The 23,846-nt window shown below is 37.2% G+C and overlaps 1 protein-coding gene across 2 annotated transcripts; it reads left to right on the top strand.

Moving 5' to 3' along the window:
- Positions 1–3,837: 3,837 nt before the first annotated feature.
- Positions 3,838–20,526, top strand: LOC145779455 (glycine receptor subunit alphaZ1-like). 2 transcript variants are annotated; one of them, XM_082591050.1, is made up of 12 exons: positions 3,838–3,970; positions 6,108–6,231; positions 7,487–7,592; positions 8,108–8,175; positions 12,321–12,482; positions 13,607–13,751; positions 14,843–14,977; positions 16,225–16,439; positions 17,670–17,819; positions 18,509–18,640; positions 18,984–19,115; positions 20,242–20,526. In XM_082591050.1, exons 1-12 carry the CDS (start codon positions 3,894–3,896, stop codon positions 20,293–20,295), a joined length of 1,500 nt encoding a protein of 499 aa, XP_082447176.1. In that variant the 5' UTR covers positions 3,838–3,893; the 3' UTR covers positions 20,296–20,526. The 2 variants fall into 2 exon arrangements, with proteins under 2 accessions (XP_082447176.1, XP_082447175.1); XM_082591049.1 differs by lacking the exon at positions 8,108–8,175 and adding an exon at positions 9,155–9,222.
- Positions 20,527–23,846: the final 3,320 nt, after the last annotated feature.

Consider the following 23,846-nt stretch of genomic DNA (forward strand, 5'->3'; position numbering starts at 1 on the left):
TAGGTTTGGTGGCTGTGTATTTTTAGGATAGTGTTTTTCAAACAGTGTTTTATCGATGCATGTCTATTTTGGTTTTGTCATCTTCTCCATTTTTTGGTGCCAAATTCGTGTGCACACTTATCGCTCTCTACAATCTAGGCCTACATGTTCGCGGCAGCAATGAAAAATAAAATTGAATTGACAACAAGAGGAAACTTCACTCTGTCAATACCGGTGCCGGATCTGCGTCAGGGGTTCAAAGCCTCTTTAAGTATGCAAAACAGCCAGAATTGAGCTCTGCAAAAAGCTTTCCCAGTGCAAGGATAAAGATCAAGTCTATGTTCATCTCTGTTACTCAAGAAAAGTTTGTTTAAATCTGGCAACGGTGTGTTGCCCAAAAGAGTTGCCACTTAATTACTTGACAATGCATTTCATGTCGACACACAAGCAGTGAAATCAGAGCCACTATAATAATAGGCTACAGTGGTTCTATATAGTGGCTCTGGTGAGATAATCGGGACTGTGGAGTCAGCAAAAAATATCTGACTACAACTCCTCTGTTTAGAATTCACCGAATCTGACTCCAGACACGCCAAAATCCTTTCGAGTCCACGACTTTGAATCCGCCTTTACAACCCTGGAGATACCACTAGCCTACAATCTACAAGCAATACTCCAGGTGTTAAGCTTTGTGATATGACGCGACAACCAGAGATGTAGCCTACTGATTCAAGTTTTCTGTACTCTTGCTCCACTTTGATTCCAAAGTTTACGACTCCAAATCCACTCCTGTTCAGAGTCTCCGACAGAAATCAGAAATGGTCGCGAAGCCAGAGCCACTGGGAAGCAATAAGTTACGAAAAATGGGCACCCAAAAAACAATTTCCAGCAAAGATAAAAGCAACAAATGTGTATCATGTGTTGCATCATATCTCTTCAGCTGAATTTGGCCTACTTTCCTCAGTGTGAACTTGAATTTCTTTAAGTTTAGAGTTTTACATCGTATCGCTAATGAAAAAAAAAAAAAAAACTTCTTTCAATATGAAAATCAACTAAAATCATTCGACTACACTTGCAGTAAAATTTCCACTGTTTCTCACTAGTTTATCTAGAAAATTGGTAGTACCGGTATAGGCCTATAGTCGTATGGTGTGCACACCGCATATGCTGTAGCCTACCTTTGACGCTTTAACCAGTGTTTAAAAATATGGTCACATGCGTGTAGGCTACTGCTCCTTGTCCGCTGATTTTAGTGAATGGATAGCCTAATCCTTGACCAGGTGTTCAACGTCGTGAATGTTGGATTCGCAGTGTGAGCATTCAGGCAGGCATGGAGGAACCACGTAGGCCTCGTGGGCATGTGCCCACGTACTTTATTTTCTGGGTGGGCCTTACCCACCCAGAAAATGGCGTATTGAGTAGCGTTGCGGTCAGTGGAATGGTGTCTCACTCTACCGGCCCGCGTTCAATACTCGTTGCGTCACTGTGTCACGGGAAGTCTCACTTAACTCTTAAAGTGGGTGGCCTTACCCACCCACTTTTGAAAGCAAAATTTTTGTGTAAAGGTAGCAAAAACGACAAATCAGAGCCAAAGCTGACCCAAAAATGGAAAATTTTTGCTTGTTGGCGCGAAAGGCAAACATGAAAACGAACGATGTACAAACGATTTCAAGTGTTAGGAATGCAACAATATCATGGGGAGTCTGGGCGGCTTCACCTCCAGAAGTTGAATTGACTTTGACTCCTGCCATATTCTCTGGGTGTTTCTACTTCTTGTAGATCTTTAGTTTTGGGAGAGAGTGTGCTTTCTTGTACGGTACCAAAGACAGGCAAGACAAAACAATACAACAGGGTGGAGCATTATAAGTATGTAAAATATAGTGTTATTATGCTCAACCCTGTCCTGTTGTAGACTGTTGTTGTGTCTTGCCTGTCTTGCACATCTAACGCATAACGTTTGATGGTTTTAAGCTTATTAGCCGCAATACCTAAGACAGCAAGACATGAAGCGCATTGTTGTTTCTCATTGCCATTGTCTGCAACTGAGATGTTAAGCAATGAGGACTTTCTAAATTTAGCCATAGTCCACTGGGTAAGCTTTAGACTATTAGTCTTAGTCACCATCATGATGCCTGTTTGTTTGGAGACCTTGGGGGAATTTGCGCGTGAATACATTGGTACAAGCTTGTCTAGCAAGCAAAACCTGTCTCTGTTACATTGATTCAAGGTCTACAGACGTTAAATCAATGTAGAAAGAACAGATTTTGTTAGCTGGGAGGTTAATCTTCGATAAGCGTTTAGCTTCACACACCGTTTTGGTACTGATTGCTCTAGTCAGTAGATCTTCATTTGATATGACCACCAAATAAAAAATGCATAAACCTTGCCACACGTAGGCCTACAGTATGAGAACTGTGATGAAAGACAAAAGCGGATGTAGAAAATAATACTACAGCACCATCGTTCCGACAAATCCTTGAACAGACAACGTAGAACAGAAGGTTTGAAAAACAAAATAAACGTAAGGGTCTAGACAGAGTGCTGGAAAAAAATGCAAAACATTGGAAAAAATGAAAAACATTGCTTTGTTTTATGGCGTTTTGTAGCCCAATCATGGTTGTTTGTTTCACAATTATGTTTTACACTTTCAATTATTTAACAATGAAAAATTTTTATCTAGCGCTAAACTTAATGTAGTTGAGTATTATTGCACGTTGTTCAATTTTTGAGAAGTGCATGAACAAATTTCTACCTCTTATATTTAAATGCCCTCCTACATCTGCTGCCACTAGCATTGACAGGGTGGTTCAGAGGGTACGTTTGGACCGTGGAGAATTTTAGAGTCCGGAAAGTTTTCAAGATGCCTAGAAACTCAAAGAAACCACAGTGTCTTTTTTGGACACAGAGGGTTTTTCTTATATATATCTTGTTTTAGAGCACAAGAATCTCATTGGTACCGTGCCCAAAATATCCTCTCAACGGTCCTGTTCACGACCGCTAGTGATGCATAATGGTGAGGTGAGTTCCTGAGGATGGCCAGAGTTAACTGACAAAGTTATGAATTGTCTTCACAAGCAAATTAGGTGTATGCAGCTGTATTTTGATATAAATATCATTATAACGCGCAGTCCACCATCCACGTCACATCGCAATACGATTTGTAATCTTACCACAAGCTTATTGAAAGAGAATTCAATTGCAACATGACAGCAAATCGTTTTAAATTACATGTTGCACGTTCAGACATTTTCGCAGACTCACCGAAGCTCTATCACCAAAACACTTGGCGAACCCCGGGGAGAATCACTGGTCTATGTAAAGTAGCAGAACTGCGCTTTTGGTGCAAGTACGGAGGAACAAGGGATAGACTTCCAAGTAGTGTTGCCACTTGCCAGATCTTGCCGAATGATTATTTTCACAGCTGCCGCGCAATTTACCAAATGCATTTTCTTGTCACTAACAGTTTTGTATCAACTTTTCGGTTTCACCGAATTGAGCGTGATCTCTAAAAAAATGTCAATATAAAAAAGTCTTTACCTGATTTTGAAGCAGTGTTTTTACTGTTTTCAATGTAATCACCTATGGATCACCAAAATATATCTTTGTGACCAAAAAATATTTGCTTCAGTAATTCGGAGCTCGAACATTATTTAAACTTTAAACTTTTGTTTACAGTGATCTTAAACTTTCTCGAAATTTCAGCAAATTGAGAAAAAATCTTATGTGGCAACACTAATTCAGATGAGCATCTCCCCTTTTTCTGCTTTATTTGCCTTCTTTGCACGTTCGTTTTGCATTTACAAACTAAAAGAATGCATGTCAGCACGACAGTCGAACCAATGAATTTGTTCAGAAAAGAAGAGTAGGCCTAGTTTAACTTTTGGTGATGTCTGTTGGAGAGGAGATTTGTTAAAATGAAATTCAAATTCAGGTCACTATGTATTGCTCTTGTTTGGTGCAGCGGATTCTTCTTACCTTTGGATGCAAATGAGTATGTCCGCCTACCTAATATGTAAACTACATAAGGAAAAAAATACGAAAGAGATAATATTTTTATGTTCTTTCTTTACGTTGAAATTCGGAAAAAAGTTTTTACAGTATTCTTTATAGGTCTACCTGCAGTAGTTACTTCGCATTGACTATAAAAAGTAAGTGTGCAATAAAAGTAGCAACTTTTCTTTTTCCTAATTGGCCTTGTACTGTAAAGTAGACTATTGCTAATGTTGTCTTTGCTACTGTTTTATTTATTTTCTCAGTTCAAGAGTTTCGGTAGAGAGTTCGTTTTGTCGTAGGCTCGTAGCCCCACTGCAAACTAATAACATCAAGTAACACAACCGAATTTATCAGCATTTTATTTTGACACACAAAGAAAATTGTTCATTCAACAGAAATAAATAAATTAAAAGTTTCAGAACAACACCTGTTCTCATAGGAAAAAAATAAACAAAAAAAATTGCTAACGGATCACACCAAGAACCAAGAAGTATCCTAGATCCGTCATTGGCAACAAGGCAATTACAGGATATAAGACATTGTTTGAACTATTTGAAATGTTGCATAGGCTTGAATTGCATACATCCGTTCAGATAATTGAATTAGTATGGACGTCACCAAATTTCGATTGGAATGTTAGCCTACAAATTGTAGCTTTCTTCGATGTTTCATCGGTCTTTTTGGTATCCGCGACAAACTGTAAAAACACTAAGCTTGTAGCCATCGTAATGTCGTTTGTTACGTATGCAGACGTTGAATCAATGTAAAAAAACGACTTATTTGCTGTCTGGGTTCATGTTCAGCACGGAAATTTACAAAAGTTAACCATCTATTGACGTGAAAGGAATAACATGTAGAGCGCAAATTGTAAAAACAACGATAGTCGTCGGTTTGTAGCTTGGTGTTACATTTACAATGAGTCGACATTTTCAAACGTAAAAAACGTCAATCACCATTTCGCAGTTTTCGAATAAAAAAGAAACAATCATATTGAAACCTTTAGATTTTAAAAGAAAATTAGTTTTGATTTGGATATTTGGATTCTGAACTGTAAAAATCGTATTCTCTGTTGGAGTAATGTCATTTGACATGCAAGATGAGCCAAACTTTAAAACGAAGCCCACGCACCAAACGCCAGGCGGTGCAGTGACTTGTTGCTTAATGTGCCAAGGGTCTGAGCTGTGGTTTGTCCATTTCTCCCATCAAGTAGGCGATAACGCCATAGTGAAAGAAGTTCTTTGCAGCTGTTGCAACATCTCGTGTTTTTAAATAGCTATCAAGTGATGCATATCTTTATTGCAGATCTGATTAATTACTATAGAGAAATAAAACAGAGTAACCTTAGCAGGTTTAACATACTTTTTTTACACACAAAAATATAACATAATCAAAATAAACTCAAACGTTTTCGACACGTAGCCTACTTGTGTCCTCATCAGAAATTAAATCCGCAATATACATAAAATGAAAAATCGTAAGATTACTTACTTAAGTAATGATTAATTACTGTAGCGTATGATAAATTCTTTTGAATAAATCGGTTAAAGCAGCAATATCAAACTCGTTCAGTGCAACTATGGGCATTTTTACACGGTTCAGGTTCTTTTTTAAATGATATCGAGGATGATGCAATAGACAATTTTATCTGGACCTTATGAAGTTGCGACTTGTCGTACTTGACATCTTTCAGTAATTACATGCAGATTGTAGCAAGTTGCAACTTTTAAAGTTAAATTGATCCTTTGTCAATTGATTCCAACATCCGGAGTTAATTTATTTCAACCGTTTAGTTGGCTCCGACGCTCTGTCATCTCGTGACTCACCCTCTCCAAAACTCCTTATCCCTCGCAATTTTCTTCTGTAATTTTATCAAAAAAGAACAGTAATAATTAGCAAACATGCATTTTCTAGTAATACATAAATTGGTAAAACTTTCTAATACAACCCTTTTATTTAAGTATATACATATTGGTAATCTACTACAAACTAAACCAGTGATTTCAAAAGTGGAACACCACGCCACCACTAGAGCCCTAGCACACTTTTGTAAGAAACTAGTGATTTTTCGTATTGTCTGCTTTGATAGTCCCCACTGTTGTTTAAAAGCTTTGAAGTAATCAAAATGTTTTCAACAGGAGACACCAGCAAAAAATATCTTACAATGTCGGTTCTCTACCCAAACGTGGTCAACGCGCAACGACGTTATGCAGTTCAGCAAACTCACAGCTGGGTCAACAACCGTTTAAGGATTCTGAAAATGTATGACTATTGCATTGTAATCATGTTATTTGAAAGAAACGTATTTGGAAATTTTTCTCAATTCAATCACGAAACCTCCATAATGTCGTTTGATTTCAATCCAAATTTCTTTGTGTTTGTTACGAAATATGTTTTACAGTATATTGCAGGATAAGTTTAGCATCATTTCGAACACCAAACAATTTCGGTCTGTGTTGTGTTTCAAAAATAAGGGCAACTTACAAAAATATCAAAACTGACAAAGTATCGTGATACTCAAAGTTGGTGATTTTGCTGGCCTTGGCCTACTTGTTTTAAATTAATTTTCTTATAAAGAGTTTTGTTCTCTTTCATTTCGACCAAAGAAAAATCGTTTCGAACAGCTTTAGTTGGCATGCTGGTTGCAAGAATAAATAGCCAAAGTGGTTTGCTCCTAACTGCTTGCAAGTGTCTTTTGCATTTAAACAGCATGGAGTGCAACAGTACAAGCTTAAATCTTCTGACCGTACACCACCGAATGTCGTACCAAGTAGCCTACTAAAACACCAGCCTTTTTAAGTGGTTTTTATATTGCCCTCATTCATATGCAAAGCCAGATAATTGTGGCATTGCATGCAGTGAACTGTAATTGCAGTGCAAGGCCTCTTATCAAGAAAACGAGCGAGATCACCTGTTGTCTTGAGCTATTGCCATATATAGATATGTTGAAAGCTGCTATAAACATGGAATTACGAAGACCTTCAACTGTCCAACTAACCTTTTTTCACTTGGATTAAAAATGAATGTTTTTCATGTAGGCTAATTGAATTTTGTGAGTTTTTATTTCGATTGCTTGCATAATCCGACATCACGTAAAACTGTCCAAAAGTGCTTTTGTGTCATTGATATGAAATCAATGTTTCGGAACGATTGCTAAATCCGCTTATCACTGAACGTCTGCAGTCAAGCACAAGTTTTAATGTCATAAATAATTGAATAGCTGCAACTATCTGTTTCTGAATGGTGTGTGGCATAAAACATTTAAATGTTTTCACATTAAATTGTTATCAGTAGTTTTTTACTTATTTATTATTCAGTTTGTTTAAAATACTGCCAGTTTTCATTAAGCTGTCACCCCAGGTACTGAACCATCTCAAGCTTCTGACATTGGCACGCCTGCGGTTGATTTCAGCAATTGCGTAATTGACAAAACTTGCATTTGGAATAGCATTTAATTTGCTTTTGCTTTACGCTGATTCGATGTAAAACCTAGAAATAACAAGTGTGGTCTCTTCAGGTAACTATTGACTACCAGTCGAGAACAACCAGTAACAAAGCCGCCACAGATTTCCTGGATAGTTTGTTCATTGGGTATGACAAACGTGTTCGGCCGAATTACAAAGGTAACATACAAATTATATATTTATTCTATACTATAGTCACTTTTTGTCACCATAACTGCGTTGCTAATGCAGCAAAAATGATTTAAAGCAGTAAATTGTGTGTCAGTGTAACAAATAAATATAAAACAATTGATGATTCTGTTATAACCTGTCACTTGTTTTACAAGTTTCGAAACGGATTGTAAGGTTAAAATTTTAAGTTTAACATATAAGTCAATTACACAATAACTGTTCACCAGGCATTAAACTATAAAATAATATCTTACTTTTGTTTGGTGACTGCAAACCAAGCTACCACAAGATGTTGAGAATGATAGCCAGCTTTACTTCCAACGTTTCCTTTCAGCCTTCTTGATAAAGTCAGTTGTGCTGACTGACGAAACGTCGGAAAGAAAGCTGGTTATCCTTCTCAACATCTTGTGATATCCTACTTTGCAGTCACCAGACGAAAGCAAGATATTATTTTATGTATAAGTCAATATTTGATCACGAAGTTGTATATTTTTTTCTGCAAGGATCTCCTGTGAATATATCCGTCGCTTTGTTCATAAATTCAATGTTTGCAATAACCGCTGAAACAATGGTAAGATAAAACTACACGAGCAGTCTACCGGTACTACAGACATGCAAATGCATGCCTTGGCTGTTCCAATGTGAAATGCAGTAAACAACAGTGTTGGCACGCAGCTTCGAATTGCGGACTTGACAATAAAAAAATACAGATCGATGATTGGATGAGTCTTAAAGACGGCACCATGAAACGATCAGTGATTTCAACTCTAGATGTTTTTTTTTCTTGTTTTGTAGCACTTTAAACTTTATGTGTTGATGTTGCATTTGCTTGTATGCTCGGCTTTAACTTACTTTGCTACAAAATCCATTATAGAAAATTAAATTATATTATGGTCATGTCTTTCAGGAATGCGTTTTTTTTTCTTCTGGCCAAAGACTTTTGTGCTCAAACTTTGGGTTTATAACTAGGTGAACCTCCATTATTTCTCCTTGGTCCTAATAACATCGGACACAGTATAGGCCAACGACACAGAAGAGAAAGTTATGTTATTTCAAGTTATGTTGTTCCTGGCAGCTTTCTCGTAAAAGCTTTGAATCAATGGCGCAATGGTCGAATCACTCCTATAGTTACAATACCGACAGACATTAAAGAGAAATCAATTACAGACAGACAGACATTAATTACAGTAATAAAAAAGTGTTTAGAAGATATAGTCTGACTCCATTAACTGACTCAGCTAAAACGTAAAAGTGTCGTCTTATGCGCATTATATTCACACACAAGGTCATTATAAGCTGAGCGTTGTTTCATCAATCAGGACAATTGATCTCTTCTTAAATTACGGTAACTTAGATGTGATCTTGCTTTTTGTATCTTTGTTTTATTACAATTGATTGAAATGCTTAAAACAATTTCCTTTACGATGTGGAGATATCTATTAAATTATTTATTGGGCATTGGTGTGGAATTCTTTAATACAATTGTATAAATCGAACAAATTTTAAAAACAACTTCTGTCTATTTTGTCAAACGCTGTTATCAAATCCAGGACCTTCGGTGAATGTATCTGTGAACGTATTCATAAACAGTTTCTGGCACATTGCAGAAACGTCCATGGTAAGATCAATGTATTTGCTGTCACGATTTCAATGTGTACCCAAATAGCAAAAATCTTCATTTTTATATTGATTCAACGTCTGCAGACGATTGACAGATATCTCAATCCGAAGAGGTTTATTTTACGTGCAGGTTATTTTGGGTGGTTGTCGGTGCTTTACCTCCAGCAATCAGGGGCGGATTCAGCAAGTAGCCTTAAGGGGGTAGGGGGTAATTTCAACAAAACACAATGATGTGTAGCTCTACATTACTCTGACCTTGAAAATGCACTGTGAATAAAGTTACTTTTCTGTGTTTTAGAAGGGGGTAAATTTCTGTGTTTATCGCCCCCCCTCTGGATCCGCCACTGCCAGCAATAAAATGCTTTTGAAACAAAGATCGTATCGTTCTTGGTCGTTGTTGTGACAAGAGATATGACCATAGAGTTTCATTTTTTCTCTAGCACGCCTTAATCCACATAGCACGACAATAAAGTGAAAAACAAAACATAAAAAAAAAAGTAAATGAAAACCCAAGGACATAGTTTGTTCTATGAACATCGAAACTGTGCTTGACAATGATTTTAGTATTATTCGCTCAAAAGTTGGAAAAGGACATAGTCCTGTTAAAAATAAGTCTCTGTTTTGACATAATGTTTAAACGTATAAACAGCATCAAAACACACGTGGTGGTTTGTTTGTCATGTTTTTGGCACTGTACTCACTTAACTATTATTACATTGTGTGACAGTGTGGATGTAGTTTTTATGACAAGTTTTTTCCATAAGGTTATAAGGAAGTTATACCGACTGCCGGCGTAACAAATCAAGCTCTTTATGCCAATGCTTCTAATGATTCATAGAAAGAAACGTATGAGTGACATATCCTGCATTTTTGTAAGTGGCAAGTTCGCATCTTGTTTCTGTATTCGTAACACATTAGATAAAGAAAAGTTTTAAAAGTCGTTTTAAAAGCAAGTTAAAGATTTTGAAATCAGCATTGTCACTTCTCTCATAACAAATTTGATTCAATTTTGTTAATTCAAATTTGATTTCAATTCAATTTAATTGTTAAGTTAATTTCCAACCAAATGCGAGTTGCAATAAATGCTGAATGAATCAAAGCTAACTTGATCTTATTCATTCTGCATGGGTGTTTACTTCTGCTTGGATTGCAGCGGCACAACGCATGTTTTTGTTACTGTTAAGTATTAACAAGTTATGTAGCCTATAGGCCAGTGGTTCCCAACTCATGGGTCGCGACCCAAAGTTGGGTCGCCTGATAATTTTTTTGGGTCGCTTGTTTTTCAGGCATATTGTATCTTGGGCGAAAAAATTAACAATAAAAAAAATTTAAAACGTGATGAGATCGATCACAAAACTGGAAAATATAAACACAAGTCATGAAGCGTTTCATGTCGAGACATCGGAAAGCTTTGTAGCATGATCGTAGTGCAAGAAGTTTTAACAATTTTCGCTTTTATTATTGTTATTATTATTATTAAATGTAAAACCAACAAAAATTTCAGTCTCAAACATAAATTAACTTGACAAAGTTACGGGATATATATTGTAACGTGCACTATATGTCACGAACGCTATGTCGGACAAACTATGACAAAGTTTTCCACACGTTGGACCACGCATAGTCTGGTGTGGTAAAACGCATCAAAGACAAAGCTCCAAGTGCTGTATGGACTTATTGCTTTCTCCACAGAGAGGCCTTGCTGCAAAAAAGCTGTCTCAAGAGCGGCACGAAGTGTTGAATGATGTGAAGTGTGTAAACTTCATCAAAACAAGTCCACTAAATCGGCATTTGTTTTCGTCTTTGTGGATTCTGATTATTATCAAGCATTGCTGTTGCACACAGAAGTGCGATAGTTGTCACGAGGTCGTGTCCTGAAGCGAGTTTGTAATTTGCGAGAGGAGATTGCTACCTTCCTGAGGCGACAGAACTTGTGAGATTAGCCGAGAAGTTTTTGCAAGAAGATTTCAAGGCAAAAGTTGCTTACCTTGCCGATATATTTGACTCTCTGAATTCTCTAAATTTATCTATGCAAGGCAATGGTTTTACGGTGATTGATCGCGACGCAAAAGTTTCTGCTTACCACAAAAACTTATATTCTGGAAAAGTTATGTCACCAGAGATGAGTACGATATATTTCCTCAGCTAACGCAATATACCTGGAACAGTTTGCCAAAAAGTTTGTGCACTACTATGGAGAATTTCTTACACTTAATAACCAAAGTGATTGGATAATTGATCCATTTGTTGGAAAAGATCTGCCTCAACTTTCCATCCATGTTGCAGAACAGTTTATGGACATAACGACAGAAGTAGCAAACCGTATTTCTTTTGCGTCCTTCAAAGACAAATACCCCAAAAATTCTGCAAACATCCACTTTTGGGCTTCCATGTACAAAGTGTATCCCACAGTTTCACAATTAGGGATTCAAAATCAGATTCCATTTGCAACAACTTGGCTTTGTAAGATTGGATTTAGCGCCATGTGTGTATTGAAAACTGAACAGCGAAACCGGCTGGAAGTTAAAGCCGACATGCGGCTATGCCTAAGCAAAATAACGCCTCGATTTCAAAAACTCACTGACAGCAAGCCAGCACAGCTATTATCTCATTAGTGATTTGATAAACATATTATTTTCGGAAAAAGTTACTGCTTTTGTAGTGCTGTTTGTTTGCAACACAATCTTGTATGGCTTTTAAAATATTACGACAATTTGCTTGGGTCGCAAGATTTTACCGAACTGAATTTTTTTTTTAAATGGGTCGCCTTAAAAACGAGTTGGGAACCACTGCTATAGGCTATGGTGAACAAACTAATAAATTGAAAATTTGAAAACTAAAGCTGCTCCGTTTAGTTTACTTTACAGCCTCCATGCTAACATAATTTTTCCGACATATTGTCAACTTTTTAAAATTATTTATTGAACTAGAATCTTAATCTTAATTTATATGAACAAGTTTATTCAAACTATAACCACACTCTTTAGTAATTAACTAATTTCTGTACTTTTAAATGTTTATCAGTAGCCTAATTGGAAAATATATGTTCAAAATTACCAACAGGTTTGTTCTAAAAATTAATGCAATCTCTTGAAGGATTATCGAGTAAACATCTTTTTGAGATCTCGTTGGAATGATCCCCGGTTAGCCTTCTCAGGTTACGATGAGGATGCTATAGCAGTTCATCCTTCAATGCTGGATTGCATTTGGACACCGGATATATTCTTTGCCAATGAGAAACAAGCCAGTTTTCACAAGGTTATGGTTTTTGATCATAATTGGTACAAAAGTATTAAAAAGTTGCATTATTCCTAAAATGAATTTTGTATTGAAATGTGTGCGTTTGGATGTTGAGGAGAATAAAGCCGCGAAGTAGGCTACAGTGCATCATTTTATCGAAAAAAAAATGTTAAAATCCAAGTTTAAAGCTAAACGCATTATGTCAAAGCTTATGTAGCATATAATCCTATGGTATATAGGTATGTTAGAGAATATATACATTTTGAAAAACTTTCCAAGAGTTCTCAGTTTGTAAACTTTCATGAGAAGAGCTTTGGTAGAGAGTAGCCTACCTTAGAGATATCAAATTTAGTAACGTTAATGGGTTTACAATATTTGTTATTTTATTTTTTGTTGACCCAAATAAATAAACATAAGTTACATAAAAATAAAAAACTTTCAACGCTTTGAACTTATCGTTATGTTCTATCAAGAATAGTCGGCAGCCGTGGCCGAGTGGTTAGCGCGTTGGGCTCGCAGTCGAGAGCCTGCATGTTCGACTCCAGCCACCCGCACTTGCTGTAGTTTCTCTGGGCAAGAAACTTAACGATAATTGCCTCTACCTAGTGATCGATTTTGAGTTATGGGTAGTACCAAATTTAAGTCACAAGTAAAGTAGACAACCGGAAAACAGACATTGCCGTCGGCTGCAGCGTGGGTCAGGTGTATGTCGGAAGGCGTACACCGATGCATAGCGCTCAAGTCCGCTTTCCCGCAATGCAGGATAAAGATAAACAAACAAACAAACAAAATAGCCCGACAAATTGGTATTCTTGATGAAAACACAACGAAGTGATGAAAGCGTTCGAAAGTTTTTTACTTGTTTATTTATGCTACGTACATATTTTTTAGAAGAACATTTCAGGATCAATATCGTAGTTGAAAAACTTTCACACTTGCTTGCAAACTTTACAATGTAGGCTATAGCTTACTGCGACAAAGTTTCATACCGTATAGCATTAATATTGCTGACAACGGAAACAAAAAATCGGGAAATATGATAAGAGATCATTTATGAGATGACGGGAAGTGTGGTTTAGACACGATGATGCCTCCATCTTTGTCATCAGATCTAGCAACTGAAAGTACTTCATTCATTTTAGGTAACAACAGAAAACAAGTTACTTCGAGTGTTCAAAAACGGCGATATTCGGTCCAGTATTCGATTGAGTCTCACATTAGCTTGTGGGATGGACCTATTGACGTTTCCTATGGATATTCAAACCTGCAGTATGGAGCTGGAAAGCTGTACGTTGCTTATATCATGAACTTTTGTGTGAAATTCTATAAATACCATAACGATTCCTCGATCACAATGTTGGCCATCTTAAATTTGCAGGGCTGTGGAGTCCGGACGGAAAAAAAATTTTTTTTTTTTGAGGACAGAAATCAATCTTTTAGAAATGTAGGCTATATTAGGCACTTACGGTCGCAATCAATTATTTTTGTCCGACTTTTAGCCCTGCATTTTTGATTTATAATTGACCTATATGCGTTTCTTACTATTTTTTTGATTTTGAATCATCGTGGGCTACATCAACTTGATGTGTTCTTCTCTAGACATTGGATTAATCTTTTTGTTATTTTCAATGTAAAACTGAACATAAATTGAGCTTTGATTTTTACAAAGTAAAGGTTTTTGATGCACACACGTAGGCTATCACTATTTTCGGCTTTAGTCATGAAATACTGTACAATGTCGATATAGCCTACATATGCTACTGCATCAACAGTAGACTGCTGTGTTTTAGGTTAAATACGAAAACTGCATTTTTTTTTAAAATTGTGCTGACTTATGAGTTCCGTATCACTAGTTTGCAATATCTTTCTGTGATTCGATTTCCCAAGTGTTTCAAATTGCTTCTTGTTTTCGTGTATGGAGTTAAGTTTAAGCTTTAACCCTTTGACGCACATAAGGAATTGGATATAAATTTTCAGTGAACCATTGGATTGTCTGTATTGTCTAAACCATTGACATGTCTGAAGAAATTAGTTCAGAGTTTCCAACTACTAGTTTCAAATTAAATTTTGATGTATAAAGAGGTTGCAGCACAAAAATTATATCAAAATATTACGATTTTAAAATATAAAATCATTGAAAACTCTTGGTTGAAGTTATTAAACTTCTTGTTCCTATACCGATATCGCATCAGATCACTCTGAAGCTGGTCGATTCTCACAAACGCTCTCTGCCATGAACAACATTGGCATGGCCTAATGCTTCAATTGAACGCTTGGATGAAAGCCATGGTTTTCAAAATAACTTGTTCTATTATATGGGTAGTGGATACCTCCGTTGTGTATACACGTTCAAGGTTTAAATATTACTTTCTGTTTAGTTGGATACGACATGAGAGATTTAGCTTTTCAATGGCAAGACAAAGATGCTGTAGAGTTGCCTCGTCACCTCACACTCCCCCAATTTCAAATGCTCGGCCATAAGTTGGAGTCTTGTACTAAAGTATATGAGACAGGTGAAAACGGTTTCGTAGGTTATCTTCTAACTAAAACTTAATTTTGTGGCACTTATAGGCCTGATTGCACATTGCTCTTGATTGTGCAAATCAAGAATTGCGCAATCCAAACAAACTTTCATCAAAATGGCCAAAATACTGAAATCAAATCTCTTTGAACACTAGAATAAGAATTTTAAGGATGTACGTTTGGTCAATTTTATTATATGGCTGTGAATCCTGAACTATATGTCCCCAAACAGAAAAAAAGATTAACAGTGCTGAAATTTGGTTCATTCGGAGAATGATGAGAATTAACTGGATTGATAAAATCACCTATGAAAAAGTGTAGAGACGTACTGAGTTTACCCCTGGAGTCCATATTAGAACTGTTATAAATGACATTCATAGAGCACGTCTATCGTAAGCGCGGAATTGAGCACTCGGTAATAATGGGGCGGTTTCCTGGTCAGAGGCACCGGGGGCGTCCACGTTTGGAAATTTTTAAGAATCTTTGAACATAAACAAACCAGGATTTTTTAAATTTAACAAGAACAATGGACGATCAATCGTTGTGGAAAATCACGGTAGCCAACGCCTTATTGAGGCCTGGCCGATGATGATGATGGGCTAATCTGAGCTTACAAGAAAGCCACCATTTACAAAATTATGAAATTTTTACATAAAAAACACGTTCCAGAGTAGCAGAAAAATAAAAATGCTAACACTATAACAAATCGCATCGCAAAATGCACCCACATATAGCCTATGTTAATAATAACAGTGTGCATTTGTAATTAGAAATTGCTGATTTGCGATGCTCTCAGCGTTTTACAAAGCACACAATGTTCTACGATAAATGGAATTATTACCACAAAAAGAGTGCTCAATGCGAAGCACCAAGCTTAGCAAAGCATATTCATGTAAATGAAACCAGAATTATCAAAGACTTGTGACGCCAGCCGTAATTTAATTTAAAGCTATACGGCATCAGGGGACAGGGATTGCTTACATTTATAGTAGCTTACTGAAGATGAAAACAGTGTAGTTTTCGAAACAGTTGTTTGCTGAACATGAGTTTAGTAGGCCTACGGTATCTACATTTTAGGCTCTTTAATTTTTGATCAACCTAACCAGGTGTTCCAACCATTTTGCTCTTAACTTGTCACGTTTTCAAAGAGTAAATTGGTTTCATACCTGGATAGGCGGAGGGCGACTTCGGTGTCTTAAACTTTACAAGTCCAACCTTAATCTGTTTTGTTTTGTAGGTTCGTTCACGTGTATAAAAGTGATTTTTATACTAAAGAGGCAAATGGGTTACTACTTGATTCAGACTTACATTCCATCCACTCTCATTGTAATTTTATCATGGGTTTCATTTTGGATCAGTATTGATGCTGCACCGGCGCGCACAGCTTTAGGAATCACCACAGTTTTGACCATGACGACACAAAGCTCAGGTGCTCGTTCATCCCTACCAAAGGTAAGCTACTTACTTGGAAAACAATGAATACTCAGAGCTTAATTGTGTTCCATTTGGGCCTATAGTTTCTTGAATAAGAATATTTTTTAACTCTTGTTGGCCTACATACAGTATATGCTACTGTATAGCCGAGATTTGTAGGTGGGGGAAATGGGGCAAAGCAGAACAATTTTTCAAAATCCGGTATAACTTTCGCTGTATGAATGTCACGGACGTTGTTTAAAGTGACAATCGTTACACTCCAAGTCTAGTATCTCCATACATCATCTCATAGTTCTTGTTTTTATATGACTAATTTTACAGCACAGTTTTAAAATAAAATGCTGTATGTTCCTCGTATGTGATAAACTTCGGTTGCTTGAGAAATGAAATGTTGTATTTTTATACCTTATATAGCAACTTGCAATTCATTTACTAATCACGTAGCATTTGCAGTTTTTCGCTGATAACATAAAAGCATGTTTTTTTCTACAATGTATCAATGAGTATATCAGTAACACATAGATAGATGACGTCATCTAACTTAGTAATTTTTGTTAAAAATATCAAAATAACTTTGCTTAATTTGATTCGAGTGTATGCTATTTATTGAAACTAGCGTTAACTACACTAAAACCACGCGCGGCATAGCGGAACGGCGTTCCTCTTTGCCCCATCAGCAATACTCCGTTTTGCCACAAAGCATGATTTTAAATAAAAGTAAAAAAAATGAAAATTCTTAAGATACAAAATTTGATTCAACCTGCATCTAGGTGCTCTTTAAAAACACTTTAAACTGAACTCAAAGTTTGATAGCTCAACTACTCAGTAAAAAAAGAAACTGACGCATTTGGGAAAGGGTTCCTTGTAATAGCCTAGAGCAGCATGCTAAAACCGAACTTCTTAAACATGCCTCATTGCCTCAGCATTGATCAACCCTTCAATATTGGTAGATAAAATTGCCTAGGATATCTATGCTGTCGTGGCCGTGGCATCATAATATCAAGTTAAAGTGTTTTTTCTTAATTAGTGGCCAATACAGTAATAATACTTCATTTGGCACCACAGTAAGATTTGTACCATCAATCCATCATACATGTCACCAATAATGAAACTGCAATTCTATATTTTTGCATGATTGTGTTTTTTTAATTGTTGTACAAAAGTTGAGGCTATTCACTTTGCTTTTGTGGAGGCTGTGGGCTAGCACTGACAAACTTAAATCCACTTTTGTTGGCTTTACTTTTGCAGGTTTCATACATAAAAGGAATAGATGTATGGATGGCAGTGTGTCTCATATTTGTTTTCGCTGCATTATTGGAATTTGCTGCAGTAAACTTTCTCTGGCGTCAACAAAAGCAGTTGTTGAAAAGACACCTGCTGTGGTTTACCCGACAAAAAGTAAGTGAGCAAAATCGACCAAAACTGAATCAAGCTATTAGTCTTCAATGAAGACTCTTCAATTCTCTCTATTGGTCTTGGTTGTTTTTTTTGTTGTTGTCTAGTTGGAGATGACAAAACAGTATTTTAAATCGACACTGGATCACTGCAATCCCATCTATTGTATATCGCCACCGCTAAACACATTATTACTGTAACAATAATGCCAAAATTTTGCAGTGATAAATCAATCAATGTTTGTCAGGAAGATAGGGTCAGAAAGAAGTTTCCAGTAGCCTATGTCAGTTCTTTGCGGAACTCAGTTGATGAATAATAACTTATGATGCAGCAATATCGTTATTCTACAATACATCAAATGCAATTACGAGTTTCCAAAAACCTTTACAGGATGTTTTACCCTTAGTTGGGATCATCGGAAGGTTCTCATTCAAATAATTCAAAGTTCAATTTGAATAACATCTGACAGATTAAGATACTGAAAGACTAGTAACTGCGTTTGATGTAATTCGCTCTGCTTGGCTTTGTTGCTTGGCATTGAGCACTTTTTGTATTACAGTAGTCCCCGTTTATTAAGCCCATCTCGGAACCGGACTAAATTGGCGGGTAAGCTTATTAACCGTGGACTTAATAAGCGGAGACTACTAATATTAATAACATTCATTGTTTAATGGATGTTATTTTACATAAAGACAGCGATCGCCCAACACCTAACTGGAAAAAAACAAAAACAAAAGCTTGATGACCATTCTTACATTTCTCCCTTGTTTCGAGATAACGAAGAAGATTCGTTCTATTGCTGGAACGTCGACTTACCTTCAAACGTAAGTAGGTTAAATGATATTTGGCCCATTACCGTTGGAACCGTCTTGTTGCTGGCTATGGTGCAACAAAGGTTGATAGATCACTTAAACCAGTGGGTTGGTTTAATTGGCTGTAAAGCATTTGACACCGGGACCTCGACTTGATGCCAGGCACGTGTTCAGCAAGAAGCAATCATTTCTCATCCATTGATAGATTAATCATGTATTAAAACCAGATTCGTTTGTGTACTGCTTTACAATTTCGCTCTGTTTTGAACAAACGTAGCCTATATGATAAATCTATAACTTAACATTTTCAAATGCCTACTTTCTTTAAAATTATGTTTGATGTTTTTCTGAGCAGAGAATAGAAGATGATAAAATTAGACAAGCCGAAAAGTACAAGAAAAAAGCACAAGCTATGGACTATATTTCAAGAGTTGTTTTTCCAATTGTATTTCTTGGTTTTAACATTGTGTATTGGGTAGCATATTTGGTGAGTAGCCTTAAGTTAAAATTGGTTGGTTGGTTTTCTCCTCGGACTGACTAGGCCTATTGACACAGGGCCGTTTACCGAGATTGGCAGAGTGAAATTTCCTCTTGTTGTTGTCTGTGAGCTATTCCATCCACTATGTGCCACTGAATGGAGAGCAGTCCTGAAAAGCGTTGCTTAGGCGCAGAGAGTCAAATCCAGGGCCGGATTAACCATGGGGAACACGAGGCACAGGCCTCACCCCCCTTAGTTGTGTGGGCCCCCAATTTTTTTTTACATTAGTACCGTAGGCGTAGGTAGTGAAAGTTGTTGTGCCAGTGTGTGCACAGTTATTTTTGAGTAACCATTTTAAATTGTGAAAGATTGCGAACAATTTAACGAACATTTAATTTAAACGAACATTTAAATTGTGAACCAAACAACAAGACGTACACTGAGATGCCCACCGAGGCATAATTATTATTAACTTATATTAAGGTAGCCTATAATTATTAATGCTTGCATGGTCTTGGGCACATTTGCTACTTGGAAAGTTACTTGCTATGCTAGGCTTCAGTTAAGCACAGCTGCTCTGCATCGAAAGTGATTGCCAATAGGGGCCCCAAACTTAGCTGTGCCTCGGGTCCCCGTGAGCCTTAATGAGGCCCTGGTCGAATCAGCAACGCTTGATCTTGGCGATCCGATAAACCGGGCGCTGAACTACTGAGATATCGAGGCGGACTTGTAACGACGCGTTGTCACCCGAGTGTAAACTATTATCGCACAGCTTGGTCTACTGTGCATGTCACAACCTAGCCTATACTACAGGTTAGCGTTTAGCGTAATTTTCATAAAATAACAATCGGTAGTATTAGTAGCCGATTAACCTACATAGGAGCGTAGCCCACATTTACCGCAGTTAGCCTACAATAATTGCTAATTTGTCACTGCCAGTGCCATATACAGTAGGCTACAGTAGACTATGAGTATGATCACCTCACGAAAATATAGATCGATTCGAAGCTCCATTCATGATGAACTATGGGCTATAGTTTACTAACTAAATTAAAGAAAAAGTAAAATTTAGTATTATTATGTAGTATTTGTGAATTGAGCTACTAACTTTGTAAGCCTATGTTTTTTTTTTCAGGGAATGAAAGATGAAGATTCTTATACAAAAAATGCTTATTTGTACGATGTATAAACGGACTAAATCCTTACAAGCTACTTCTTGATTGTTTTGCATAAATCCGATTGGTTTCAATAAATGTTTAGCAACAATTTTTAATTAGCCTACAGTACTAACAAGATATTATTGTTTGAGTTGGATATGTAGCGATGTTTTCCGGACTACGCTGAAAGCTATAAGAGAGCAGCCAACTTTTATTCTCTTCGTCCAAGGCACGCAGACTTTCTGATCCATTTAATAGACGTAGGAGAGCTATCAATTGTGATGTGGTCTGCCTTCTGTTCCTCAACTTCACACTTACACGAAGGAGAAGGTGCGACTCCTCTTTGGTGCATGGTTTGAGAGGATAAGTCCGACTTACGTACCAAATGTAACAAAATAATACCTAATAATGAACCCATAGCTGTCTCGGTAGGGACAAGCTAGTGCTGTGGGTATCGGGTATCGGTATTGGGGATGAATAATAACAACAATCATGGCCACCTGGAGATGCGACCTGATTTGTCACATTTTGCAGATTTTGATTACAGCTACTGCTAGTGTTTGACTGACATTTTTTTAGATGCTTTTACTTTTTGCGGTTTCCTAATGACATAAAACTTTTTGTTGCCTTGAACAAGCAGTAGCAAATGAGAAAAAGTAAGTTAAAAAACGCAAAATCAAACTGTTATTGAAAAATTAACAGTCTGCCGAAAATCTTCGAAATCAAATTTTCTTTGTTTTTCAACATGTGAGGATGTTAAAACCTATTGTGTCATCTGGGGAAAAGATAAAAGAAAGCGTAAAAATCTAATTTTTAGAAAAAATTATTTAAACGTTTGCCCAAAGTTAGAAAAACCTGGAAATTTCTGCAAAATGTGACAAATCAGGCCGTATCTTTAGGTGGCCATGCAACAATTTATTTTTTTTGCTTTAAATATGCATGCAGGCCAGGGATGCAGGCCTATGTCACACATCCATGTGGGCAGTGCCGATCTTAGGGTATTTCGGGCCCTATGCGAATATGCTTGGCGGGTTCCAATGACAATGATCCAATTTGTTTTACGAAAATCAGTTTACTTTTTAGTTGCATAAATAGGTTATGCATAGAAAGCATGAATAAAAATACATTAAAAACACAATGCTCAACTTCTAAGAAATGTGTGCATATTGTTTTGTGGGATATTGTTATAAAAAAGTAACCTATGATATAAATTCTGAAGCTTTGAAACAAGATAGCCTATATATAATATGCCTAGAAATACCTAATGTTACAAAATGTCGTGGGTGGCCCAAAAGCACGTAAACTTATAAAGTGGGTCTTAGGCGACAACCTCAGTATTTGCCTCACCCCAAAGCTGCAATTGGCTTTAAGGATTTTAATTTAATTTAAGGATACCAGTACTTGCTTGCGAATACAATTAATTTTTTTTCTATTGGAAATGACAAAAATTAATGTAGTTTCTGAGTAAATCGTGGCCCCTAATTTTCGGGCCCTATGCGATCGCACAGTCCGCACACCCCAAAGACCGGCATTGCATGTGGGGTTATGAATAAAAGAAGAAAAAACACGTGCATGAAAAAGACTACAAATGTAAGCTTAAGTAGTGCAAGAGAACATCGTTGGACGGTGACATCACTTTTATTATAAGAACATTTTCATCTTTGCACAACAATTCACATGCAACGTCAAAAAATTTGAAGTAATAATGATAATCAAGTTTTATTTTGCACACATTGCGACAACGTGCAGTAGGCTAGCTCTGCGATTACAGATGCAACACATCAGACAACAGCAAAGTGACATAACCTCAGGCCCGTAGCCAGCCGGGGGCCAGGGGGGGCCTCGCCCCCCCCCCCCCCCCGAAAAAATTTTTGCCCCCCTGGCAAAATCCCAACATTCTCGAGCAACAGCTACAATTATAATGATTCAATGTTTTCGGCCCCTCCTAAAAAAAGTTGGCCTCCCTTGCTCTGCGGTCTGGCTACGGCCATGCATAACCTACAATCATCGAGTCAGCTTGGCCTGTTCTCATTATTTTGTCATGTCAAAAAAGTGTCTTGTCGAGACCGTTCGTGTGCTCTGGAGCGTTGTCAAAGCGACGTTATTAGAGCGTTGCTCAGACAAATCATTTGGCAGCGTCTTGAGTTTCTATGGCTATTTTAAGAACACGTGAAAAAGTGAGATCGTCAGGTTTAATTTTAAAGAGAGCTTTAAGAAGATAAGAACTGCTTCATTTCCTTCCGAGCACATAAAACAAGTAGGCTATGCAAAGTTCCGTCTTCTAAACTAAAGGATTAGTAATAAAAGAAAAGTCACACGTGGCAGCGGCTTGCCTTCGTGCACCCAATTTTGGAACAGTCTCACCTGGTTTCACCTGGATGACACTGGATGAACCTGAATGAACAGTCTGGTGATTGATGAATGAATGATGACCTGGATGAACAGTCTCACCTGGATGACAGCTGTGGCTCTTGATAAGCAGTACGCTGATTATCACACTTCTGTTTATGACGTCAGAAACGTCAAATTTTTAACTTGAGCGTAGTATTCGCCATTGAGGTCAAATCTTCATTTCTGTTTAGTTGATTACCATTGCCAAGTTAAGTCAAAACATCAGGAACCCTACTTATGCAGGGCAGAAAAAATGAGTTACTCGTCCAGGAGTAAAGTCCCGACTCCTAGCGTAGTTTTGCCATGACTGTGATCAGTGATGGGCATTATCGGCGATAATTTATCGGCGATAATTATCGGCGATAAATTTTTATCGCTTATCGTTATCGCTCAATTATTTTTTCAGTTATCGTTTATCGTTATCGCCAAAGGCAATATTTGATCAACACACAAGTGAAAAGGCCATGAAAAGTAATACTTTGACTAGCCACCTAGTTAATGAAACTAAAATTAAAACCTCTTCTTCTTCAGTGCCTGAAGTGTGTGTGCACAGGTCGTTGTCAGAGGAGGGGTCACGCCCCCCTGCAGCGACGGCCCTGACAACACAATAATTTTTAGAGTTGCAAATTGCAATGCAATGAAATGCATGCAACAAGTCTCTTGTTGTTTTGCTGCAATGGGCAATCGCGAGTGAACTTTACAATTAAAATGTAAGCGCACAGGGGGTACAGATTCCTTTGAAGCGAAGCGAAAGAAATTGGCAAGTGGTTTGTGAAAGTGTCGCAATACGAGGCCGCCTGTACATCGGAAACATGGTCTTTCGCGCCACCTCGCGATCAACTATTTTATTCTTGTGTTTTCTTTTTTTGTTGGAAGTGTTAGTTTTTAGTAATTGTCGTAAAAAAATAAAATCTCTCTCGTCAAAACATGAAACTTACTGTTTTAAGCGCATTAAATCTTTAGATGAGTAGATTAACTAAAATTGCAAGAACTTGCCTTGAGACGTGCGGTTACGTCACAAACTCAGTTTAAAAGACAAAATTCACACACAATAACAACACAAGATCGGATATAGACTGTAAGATCGATTTTTTTCTAGCTTGGCGATATAACTTTAATTCAAAAATAATAACCAAATGCGTAAGTAACCTTTCTCATTTACCTATGCGACATAGCCTACCTCAATCAAATA

This window comes from Aplidium turbinatum, chromosome 11, assembly GCF_918807975.1.
Source record: "Aplidium turbinatum chromosome 11, kaAplTurb1.1, whole genome shotgun sequence".
NCBI classification, from domain to species: domain Eukaryota; kingdom Metazoa; phylum Chordata; class Ascidiacea; order Aplousobranchia; family Polyclinidae; genus Aplidium; species Aplidium turbinatum.

Excerpts from the sequence above, each read along its gene's own strand:
- LOC145779455 (XM_082591050.1), top strand. The coding sequence starts at position 3,894 with ATGAAATTCAAATTCAGGTCACTATGTATTGCTCTTGTTTGGTGCAGC. Across the intron at positions 13,752-14,842 it reads CAGTATGGAGCTGGAAAGCT|TTGGATACGACATGAGAGAT; the intron begins GTACGTTGCTTA and ends CTTTCTGTTTAG. Across the intron at positions 18,641-18,983 it reads ACGTCGACTTACCTTCAAAC|AGAATAGAAGATGATAAAAT; the intron begins GTAAGTAGGTTA and ends TTTTCTGAGCAG.